The sequence below is a fragment of the Arachis stenosperma genome, chromosome 8, assembly GCF_014773155.1.
Source record: "Arachis stenosperma cultivar V10309 chromosome 8, arast.V10309.gnm1.PFL2, whole genome shotgun sequence".
Lineage (NCBI taxonomy): Eukaryota > Viridiplantae > Streptophyta > Magnoliopsida > Fabales > Fabaceae > Arachis > Arachis stenosperma.
Genome location: NC_080384.1, coordinates 26,612,158 through 26,622,741, shown reverse-complemented (window position 1 = coordinate 26,622,741; position 10,584 = coordinate 26,612,158). Strand labels below are relative to the sequence as shown.

At 33.3% G+C, this 10,584-nt stretch overlaps 2 protein-coding genes across 3 annotated transcripts; one reads left to right on the top strand and one right to left on the bottom strand.

Annotated features, from left to right (window-relative positions):
• The first annotated feature begins 279 nt into the window (after positions 1–279).
• On the top strand, positions 280–4,648 carry LOC130943311 (serine/threonine-protein kinase BSK5-like). Of its 2 annotated transcripts, none has more exons than XM_057871134.1 (11): positions 280–541; positions 722–893; positions 993–1,219; positions 1,495–1,630; positions 1,841–1,974; positions 2,071–2,176; positions 2,551–2,636; positions 2,818–3,006; positions 3,144–3,308; positions 3,932–4,045; positions 4,161–4,648. In XM_057871134.1, the coding sequence occupies exons 2-11, from the start codon at positions 806–808 to the stop codon at positions 4,401–4,403; spliced, it is 1,488 nt and encodes a 495-aa protein (XP_057727117.1). In that variant the 5' UTR covers positions 280–541; positions 722–805; the 3' UTR covers positions 4,404–4,648. The 2 variants fall into 2 exon arrangements, with proteins under 2 accessions (XP_057727117.1, XP_057727118.1); XM_057871135.1 differs by having other exon boundaries at positions 283–490.
• Positions 4,649–4,891: 243 nt separating this feature from the next.
• LOC130943421 (mitochondrial import inner membrane translocase subunit TIM10) lies at positions 4,892–6,163 on the bottom strand. Its single transcript, XM_057871293.1, has 5 exons — positions 5,976–6,163; positions 5,776–5,828; positions 5,617–5,655; positions 5,441–5,510; positions 4,892–5,174 (listed from the first exon to the last, which is right to left on the bottom strand). Exons 1-5 carry the CDS (start codon positions 6,015–6,017, stop codon positions 5,124–5,126), a joined length of 255 nt encoding a protein of 84 aa, XP_057727276.1. The 5' UTR covers positions 6,018–6,163; the 3' UTR covers positions 4,892–5,123.
• Positions 6,164–10,584: the final 4,421 nt, after the last annotated feature.

The following is a 10,584-nucleotide window of genomic DNA, read 5'->3' as shown; positions in this document are numbered from 1 at the left end:
ATTGTTTGGAAAGATATATAAACAATGCTTTTTTTTTGGTGACTATATAAACAATGCTTTAACAAAAAAGCAATTCTACTGAAAATTAAAAAAATTAAATGATTTGACCGCTTCAGTGCATGAACTTAATTAACTGTCTTTGACTAGCTAAACTACCAAATAAAAAATTTTAATTTTAACTAATTTAGAGTATAAAATTCTTTCTATTGATATAAAGGTGACTTTAACTTAGAAACATGTTCTTCACTCTATTACTCTAACAAGATGATTGGTATCATGTTTATCTGACTCTTCTTAGTGAGGGAAAAAAAATACAACAACTTCTTCTCCCAAAAAAAAAAAGAAAAGAAAAAAGAATAATTATTTAGAAGTAGTAAAGAGTAAATAGCAATAGTAAAACAGAGAGAAAAAAAGTGTGCAGAACAGAGAAAGGCAGAGCAAAACGGAAAGCAAAGCAGGGAGAGTGAATGATGCAGATGTAGATGCAGAGGTACTACTCTCTGTTACTACCACCACACTCAAATCCTTTGGATCCGAGAAAGTGAGAAACTATACAATATTAATCATTATTTTTTTTTCCCTTTCCATCTTCCCCCAAACACCGCCGAATTTCGGTTATTATTTATCACTTCTATTTCAATTTTTGTATTTCTTTTTTTTTTTTTTTTTGCCCCCCTCACCCTTATCCTCTATTTTTTTTTTTTTTTTTGGTTCTCTGCAGAAAGTGATAGAAAGATAAGGAAGAGAGGTAGGGACAAGAAGAAGGAACCAAAGTGTTTGTGAAGTATTTGCTTCATCATCAGCAATGGGAAGTTGTTGCAGCAAACTCTGCATATGCTGGTGGCCCTGCTGCTGCAACAAAAGATCAAATCTTCAAGACTTACCCGAAAATGGTGAAACTTTGTAGCTACCCATTATTTGATTTCACTTCACTATCATGTTTTGCAATTCAAGTTTCGTTCTTTAACACTGATTCGTTTCTGGGTACACAGAAGATGGGAACAAGGGTGAGAAGAAGGGTCCTGCTAGCTCTAGCTTCACTGAGTTCAGCTTCGACCAACTGCAAACTGCCACGTCAGCATTCTCTCCCGACAACATTGTTTCTGAACACGGTGAGAAGGCTCCCAACGTTGTCTACAAAGGGAGGCTTGAAGATGATAAGCTTGTTGCTGTGAAGCGCTTCAACAAGTCTGCTTGGCCTGATTCTCGACAGTTCCTAGTTCAGTTCGTGCTCTTCTATGCATTGCACTCTTTGACCGCTTTTGTTAGTTGGGATATGATGCAAATTTAGAGATACAGAGATAGAAATTTGTGTTCTCTCCGTTTCCACTATTTAGAAGATCGAAAATATAGAAATTTATCTACGGTTTGAACACATTTTTGTGTCTATGTATTTGTGTACTCCTCTCCTAGCTATCAAATGCAGTCTTTGTGTTTTTGTGTCAGTGGAAGTTGATGGCTTTTTATGCGTCTTTGTTTGGTTTGTGTTTTCAGGAGGAAGCACGGGCAGTGGGGCAGCTGAGGAGTGAGCGTTTGGCTAATTTGGTTGGGTGTTGCTGTGAAGGAGAAGAGAGGTTGCTTGTGGCAGAGTTTATGCCCCATGAAACTCTCTCCAAGCACCTCTTTCACTGTGAGTTCCATTCATTTTTTCTCTGTCTGGTTTTGTTAATTGTAATCATTTGTAACATATAGGGGGAATGAATGTTTTGAGATATGCCATGTTGTGTCAACAATTGCTATGGACTAGACATTTTGCATGAGAAGCTAAATGTTTTCAGAAATGTTAACTTCCTAACCACTGATTTGTGATTTTGTGATTTGTGCAAAATCCGTCTGGCAGGGGAGTCCCAGCCCATGAAATGGGCAATGAGGCTGAGAGTTGCCTTGTATTTGGCACAAGCATTGGAATATTGCAGCAGTCAGGGAAGGGCATTATACCATGATCTTAATGCTTATAGAATTTTGTTCGATCAGGTAGTTAAGCTTCTACGAGCAGGCTTATTCCTTTTCTTAAGTCAGTATGTTTTATCAAGCAATGTTTTATGTTTACATGGTATCAATGGTTGACAGGATGGCAACCCTAGACTCTCTTGTTTTGGACTAATGAAAAACAGCAGAGATGGCAAAAGTTATAGTACAAATTTAGCCTTCACCCCTCCAGAGTATTTAAGGACAGGTAAGAACCAAATGAAATAATATAAAACATTGAACTACATATATATGTTTGGGATGAAGGAATGAAGGGGCTGAAAACCATTAAAAGAGCAGTGAGATTGCAGTACATGAAGTAGTTGGATTATATAGCTACTTTGTTAGTAACATTCCATACTTCGCCCCATTAACTTGTGATCAGGATCTTCTGTGGTATTGGTATTTTATAGTCTTACCTTTTTCTGTTTTACCTCATTGAAGTGGAAAATCAAACCTTTTCTTTCAATTTTGGTGTTACCTTATTATTGTGTTATGAGTTGGAACCATATCTTCATTGATTTATTTTGTATTTTCATGCCTTTTGAGTTCCTGACTTATTCAATTTATTAACTTTTGCAGGAAGAATCATCCCAGAAAGTGTGATTTACAGTTTTGGTACCCTTTTGCTTGATCTTCTTAGTGGCAAGCATATTCCACCAAGTCATGTATACTTCTTGTTTCCTATTGTATTTTAATCTATTCATTTCAATTCAAGGAGCCATTTTGTTCTCCAAATCTTTTACCTTTGGCAAATTGTGCTTAAAATATTGCTGGACCAAATAAAATTATCACATCATCTATGGCGATAATAAATTAAATGGGTGCTGTTAATTCTTTTACATGCAGGCACTTGACCTCATACGAGGGAAAAATTTTTCATTTCTGATGGACTCATGTTTGGAAGGTCATTTTTCAAATGATGATGGAACTGAAATAGTGAGACTAGCTTCGCGTTGCTTACAGTATGAACCTCGAGAAAGACCAAATGCCAAGTCGCTTGTGACTGCTTTAACTCCTCTTCAGAAAGAAGCTTCAGTATGTTCTTTTTTTCACTTTCCTGCTTTTGGTGTCAACTTTCTATATAGAAGGTTAATCAACTGTCAAAGTTACTTGGTGTGAAGCACACTGGAAAGCATACATGCATTTGGTTTACAACAGATCGTATTTGGCAGGTACCTTCGCAAGTTTTGATGGGCATATTGGAGGAGGGTGCATCATCAAAAGAAACAGTTTCATTGACACCTTTTGGTGAAGCATGTTCTAGAAGAGATCTCACTGCAATATATGAAATACTCGAAAAGGTTGAGTATAAGGATGACGAGGATGTTGCAAATGAGGTAATTTACTTTTCCCTGTATTTCTTTCTCATGTAGCAGATTTTATGCCATCATAGGCTTGTCTTGTCTTGTTTTCTTTTTCTTTTCCCTTTTGTCTTCAATTCACAAAGTATATTATGCAGTGCTATTTTCTTTCACCACTAAATTTTCCTAGATTTCTAAGCAACTTTTCCATTGCCTCCTTCATGTTTTAACCATTAACTGGGGGGGTTCTGCGTGTCTGCCTTATAAACTTTTAACATCAAAGTGAGCTATTTCTTCTACCACCACTTGCCTCTGAAACTTTTCATCTTGTGAAAGAAGACTGTGTTGCTTTGGGGATCAAAGTTTCAATAAACTGCCAAATTCTCTTTGTTCATGTTAAAATAAACTGTCTGACTTATTTGACATCGTCTGCATTTGGTTTTTGGTATCATGATCCATCTAAAGACACTGTTATAGATAACTGAAGATATTGTTTTGTGAATCTCTTATACATGATTAGTACCTTTTGAGTTCACTTGCCCAAAATTATTTCTTTTGTCAGAAGAAGTTTGATGAATTATAGTGAAATTTTTTTCTTGTTAGTTCTCAACAGAGCTTGATTTCGGTTAACCTTGTATTATACTTTCTTTGGAACACAGCTTTCCTTCCAAATGTGGACAGATCAAATACAAGAAACCCTAAATGCTAAGAAGCATGGAGATTCTGCTTTTCGTGCCAAAGATTACCCTACAGCCATTGACTACTATACAAAGGTAAGTCCCATAAAAATAAATAGAATGCAGCTTCCCTAAAACAAACTGAAGAGAGTTAAGTGGTTACTATGGAATATTTTGTCTGAGAATTGCACCATGCTTGTTTTCTGTGTAGTTCATTGATGGTGGGACCATGGTATCGCCGACTGCTTATGCAAGGCGCTGCTTGTGTTACTTGATGAACAACATGCCACAAGAAGCTCTTGGAGACGCCATGCAAGCTCAATCAATATCGCCGACCTGGCCAACTGCGTTCTATCTTCAAGCAGTGGCACTCTTCAGCCTTGGCATGGACAATGATGCGCAGGAAAGTCTTAAAGACGGCACAATGTTAGAATCCAGAAACCAGAGAAATTGAATTGAAGTGTATATACTCTTTTTTCCTTTCTTTTGGTTCTCGTTGTTAGAAGCATTAGCTGTATGTATCTTTTCTTTCCAGTTTGTTCTGCAGCTTCTGGATTCAGATTATTGACTGTCTATGCCTTGCAATTTTATTTCTCTTTTCTTTCAAATATATAATTAAAGCTGTGAACATCAAATTTGATCAAGTGCCTGTAAAGTTATTACAATTCTGATCATATTTAGGGATATTCAAAGAATCACTCGCTTCCAGTAAGACTCAGTTTTTCGGTTTAAATAATTCTGAGAATTTGAAATTTTTACTAGAACATTACATTCGTTATTTGTATCATATTTTCACATCTATTCTTTTGGATAACCATTCATACGGTTAATGTAAAAAATAGTTATATTTATTACTTACGTAATTGGATATAAATTAAATTATTTTACTTAACAATGCATCAAAATTAAATTCATAATAATAATAAGGGATAAAGCTCAGAATTAAACTAAAGAACGAGTTTGATTAACTGCTGAATTATTTTTGGAGCTTATCATGGGCTAACTCAAGTTCATAACAAAAATCAATCCCTGTTCAAAGAAAAAAATTTTGACCTAAAACAGACATGGAGAAGAATAAAAGACCTCCCAAATTGCAAAGTATTAAATTGGCACTTCCTCACATAACCAATGCAGAACTACCCTCAAAAAGAAAACACAAGAGTTCCAAATTGAATTACATAGGAGGCTTCCCAGTGCCAAGTAGCTGACCAATTAGATTAGTCACCTGCCATGGAACACAAGAAGAAACAACAAAGACACACATTTAGACAGCAAGGCAAAATTACTATAATCAACATTAGCAGTTTCCATGATATCAAAGACAAGAACTTCCACGATCCATGATCAGTGTAGATTGTAGAACATGCTTTTGCATTGCATCAAATTATCAGAAATATAAAGCAGCACATAATCAAACATGTACCAAACCATGCAATGTGATATAAGAAATAAATACTGGATGAGTATGAAAACTAGGCAAGATCTTCTTACATGCCAGTATTTTGAAACACATCGATCAATGCAACTATTTTCGCCCATGTTCAGCTCAGATTCCTTGTACCTGAATTCCACCATTATCTCAACCATGAAAATCAGCACCCAAGAAAACAAAAATGACACTAAAATCTATGCAAAACTAGAAGAAAGGGAAAAGGGAATTTCCATACCTATTATCAACACACTTGTTGAAACAAGTTTGGGTCATCCTGAATCACAAAACCACCAAAACAGATTACCAAAATTCTTTTCTTTTCGAATGGAAGCGTTAAAAGATAATCGAAAAATAAAAAGATTAGAGGAATTTAAATTGAAATCGAAATCCCTACTTGTTGAATAAGTCGACCCTGTACTCCAATTCCTTTTCAGCCATTCCAAATATCTGCTCAATTAACGCACCAATGACTCAAATTGCAACCCAAAAACAAAGATCAACAATGAAATCAACCCCGCCAAAAAGAAAACGAGGAGGAAAATGAAATTCGTTTGCGAAGGGTCCAAAATCAGAGAAAAAGAAGAGAATACCTGCCTGTTCTTTTTCGAAGCCAGAAGGGGCGTTGTTTGCAGCCATTGCAGCTTGAAACTCCAATCGAGGGATGAGAATTTGGAAGGTCGGAATCAGAAGAGGGAGTGTTAAGCTGCAAATAAACCCTAAGTCCCTTTGCCTTCTGATTTGTTCTGTTATATTGTTTAGGGTTTAGGGAACCTACAATTTTGATATTTTTTTATTCAAATAATAAATTTATATCTTATTTTCCAAACTGGTATAATAAGCTTAAAATAAATAAATAAATAAATAAATAAATAAATAAATAAATAAATACAACTGCTGCTTAAATTTTCTGTCAAAACATTAAATATTTCTTCTTAAAAAGAGATATACAAAGAATAATGTTTCTTTTTGTTTTTTGGGATGGTTGATGATCAATTTTTTTTTAGGGTAGTGAACTTTTTTATTACTTGTTCCTTTATATGCTGACTTCAAATTAAAAAATTTTAATTTAATATAAAATTGATAATTTTACAATAGAATATAATACATAAAAATTACTAACAAAAGTTCTACATATTTTATCTTCTATAAAATAACATATAGTATAATTTTTATCTCTTATTAGGGGTGTACATGGCTCGATCCGATCTGAAAATTCGGTCCGGTCCCAAACATTTTATAGGCTAATTTAGTGTGATTTTATCGGGTTTAGGGTCGAGTAAGGGTCTCAAAAATAGATCCGGTCATTATTTCGGGTTGGGACCGGGCCATAATTTCGGTCGCCCAAACTCGGCCCGGTGGTCTGGTCATCATACACAATTAATATTTTGTGTTATTAGTGATGATTGATGGCTATTTTTATGTGGAATTTAAATATTGTAAACCTTAATATTTTATATTATTAGTCATTATAAGATTATAAGTTAATGTTTTATGTTTAAAATGCATAAGACTTTAGACTAATGCATAATATTATATTATTTATATTGATTTAAATATTGTGTTATTAGACAATATTAGTATTAATTATGGTTATACTTTAATTTTAGAGAAGGGTTGGTTCTTGTTATATTTTTTTTAGTGAATTTTACTATGTAAATTATAAAATAATGGTTGGAGATTATATAATTTTTACATGCTAAAAACTCAGTTTTTATCCAATTTTCACCCAATCCGAAGATGCGTAGGTTTTATCGGGTCTAGAATCAGGTTAGTATCTAAAAATTAGACCCAATCTATATTTTAAGCCGTATTTAAATTAAGTCAAATCCAGTGTAACTTGACCATATACACTTCTATCTCTTATATAACTAGGAGATTTTCAGTTAACTAATAAAAATGTAAAAATGAACTAACTACAAGTTTTTGAACATTATATGGCAACTACTCAAACATTTTACACTAATTTCTATAAATTAATTTGCGATTAAAATTAGTTCTTAAAAATACTAATTCTAAATTAGTTTTATGGGTCATTTACATTAATAAATTAATTGAGGCCACAAATCTCTTGAATAAAAATTGATTACACCTTTGTCCTAAATAAATTTATATAAATAAAATTAGACAAACTCAATTTAAGTATATACACATAAATAGAAAAAAAAATTGTTTAATTTTTGAAATTTTATATTTTTCATGCTAACTTGATACTAGGATTGATAATGGTAGGGTAGACTCTACTCTAACTCTATCCGCGAGTTGAAAATTTTTTTAAAATTCTACCCTACCCTACCCGCAGGTTGAGAATCTCTCAACCCTAACACTACCTGCACCCTAAAGTTCTAAATCCTACCCTACTCGATCCTATCCGCAGAGACAAAATTTTTTTTCAAATTAATATAAAATTCAGCCATTCCAAATTTCATACATATTAATAAAATAGAAAATAAAAAGCTAAGTTTAAATTAAAATTAAAAACAATAAAATCTTAAAGAAATCCAGCATAAAATTACAAATAATATGATCATCAACTAACTTAGTGATTATTTCAAGTTTTTATAAGAAGAAGATTGTGAGTACAAGACTCACTTTTTTCACTACATACATAACTTTTACATATATATATTATATAATATATTAAGGATGCGCGTAGGGTAGGATAAGGTATACCCTAAAGCCGTATGGCCGTATCATACCCTACTCGCACACAAATTTGCACCCTACCCTACCCTACCCGCAGTGGGTAAGGTAGACAACCCTACTCGGACGGGTTAGTTCCAGTTGCGTACCCGCGAGTAAGGTATATATTGCCAGTCCTACTCGATACAAGTTAATTTAATTTACATGTATACACATTATAAATCAAAGCAGATTAATTCGATTTAGTCTTGTATTATCTATTTAGGGTTCGACTTTTTTTCACATAATCTATTTTAGAGAAAATGACAAATAGGTCCCTAACTTTTTTTTCCGCGGACATTTTTGTCCCTAACTATTAAAAAATATTTTTAAGTCCCTGACGTCCTTAAAAGTTGGACGGATGAGTCCTTCTGTCCAAATGCCTCCGCTAGACCCAACGAAAAAATCTGACATGGCTCCCGTAATACTTGACACGCGTACGTGTCGCCTGACAGACTCGCCATGAATTCTCTACTTCACCATGAATTCTCCACTTTGCATACCTTTTTTTTCCATTTTTTTCAAGCGATTCTTGCCTTCAAAACTTTAAATCACTCAAACAAACATATTAAGGCATCGAATGGGAGAAAAGTAAATTAAATTTAGCAATTTAGGGTGTGGTTGGCTTAGTGTTTGAATCATCAAACACACCCTAAATTGCTAAATTTAATTTACTTTCCTCCCATTCGATGTCTTAATATGTTTGTTTCAGTGATTTAAAGTTTTGAAGGCAAGAATTGCTTGAAAGAAATGGAAAAAAAGTATGCAAAGTAGAGAATTCATGGTGAAGTGGAGAATTCATAGCGACGCGTACGCGTGTGTCACGCATACACGTAAAAGGGAAGTCTATTTGGCGTCGCGTACGCGTGACAAGCATTATGGGAGCCACGTCAGATTTTTTCATTGGGTCTAAGGAAGCATTTGGACGGAGGGACTGATCCGTCCAACTTTTAAGGACGTCAGAGACTTAAAAGTATTTTTTAATAGTCAAAGACAAAATGTTCGAAAAAAAGTCAAAAACCTATTTATCATTTTCTCTTTATTTTATATCGTTTTAACAAGCAACTAAAAGCATATTAATATATACAGGTTTGGATCGATTTAGCTAGAAAAATTATTATATCTAAATTGTACTAAAGTATGTATTAATAATTTAATATGCTTTTGTTGCTCGTTAATAGGATATAAAATATGATGTATTTTCTATTCACATAAATTGAATTAGCTTATATCAATTTATCATGAAAAAAGGTCTAGATTCCAAAAAATTAAGCAATCTCTCTTGCGCTAATTCAATTTATATAGATACCTTATTTTGTGCATAAATCGAATTAAAATTATTCAATTTATGTGTATATACTTAAATTAAGTTTGCCTAATTCAATTTATATAAATTTATTTAGGATAAACATGTAATCAATTTTTATTCAGCACTTTAGCATAATTTTAGCCTCAATTAATTTATGAGTTAAACCCCAAAATAGTTCATGAGATTGGTGTCGTGCACTAAAATCGTCCCTAAAATTTTAATTGCACCAATTACGTCTCTGAGATTGATAAAAGTGTACCAAATTAGTCCCTGATCCATTTTCCATTAACGACGTGATGCCATGGCTTGATGACGTGGACTATAAGTGACATGTGTTACTCTATGATTTGGCCACGTGTAACGATATGATTATGTGGTGACCAGTGACACATGACATGCTGGTGTGGATGGTTGTATCACGTGTCACAATGTTATTTGGCCACGTGTCCATTTGTGCCACGTGTCGCAACGATATTAGTCCACGTGTCATTCATTATGTTATTGTTGTAGATGCACCAAATTAGTCCCTCACTTTGCATTAAGTGACTCATTTTAGTCCCTGAAATTGAATGTCGTGCACCAAACTAATCCATTTAGGCATTTACCAATTTTTCTTATTTTTTCTATAAATTCAAAATTCTTAATATTTTTTAATGCATTAATTTCAATTCTATTTTTTCACACGTTATTCAAATAAAATTGTTTTTATAAAATATTTTTTCTCTTTCGAATACCCTAACCACCGACTTGAAATTGACGTGAAGGCATTTCGAGCACCTACTACCATCTCCGACCTCTTTCAATGCTTTTATAAAATGTTTTTTCTCTTGCGGATACCCCTAACTTCCGTCTTGGAGTTGACGTGAAGGCATTTCAAGCTTCTCTCATTACCATCTCCGACCTCTTTCGTCTAGACTGCAGAGGTCGGAGATGGTAGTAAGGGTGCTTAAAGTGCCTTCAATCTAGCTCTTTTACATATAACGAAAATGTATATTTCATAAGAACAAAAAATGTTTATTTTAATTATTAATTTCTTGTTAAAAACACATATTTTTTATGAAAAAAATATGTCAAATCAATTATATAATTATTTTTTTATAATAATATACTTATATATTACAAAATTTACCAATGTTAAATTATTAAAAAAATTATATAATTAAAACTAAAATTTTAAAAATTTTTATGAAAGCACTTGTATTTAAACAATATATG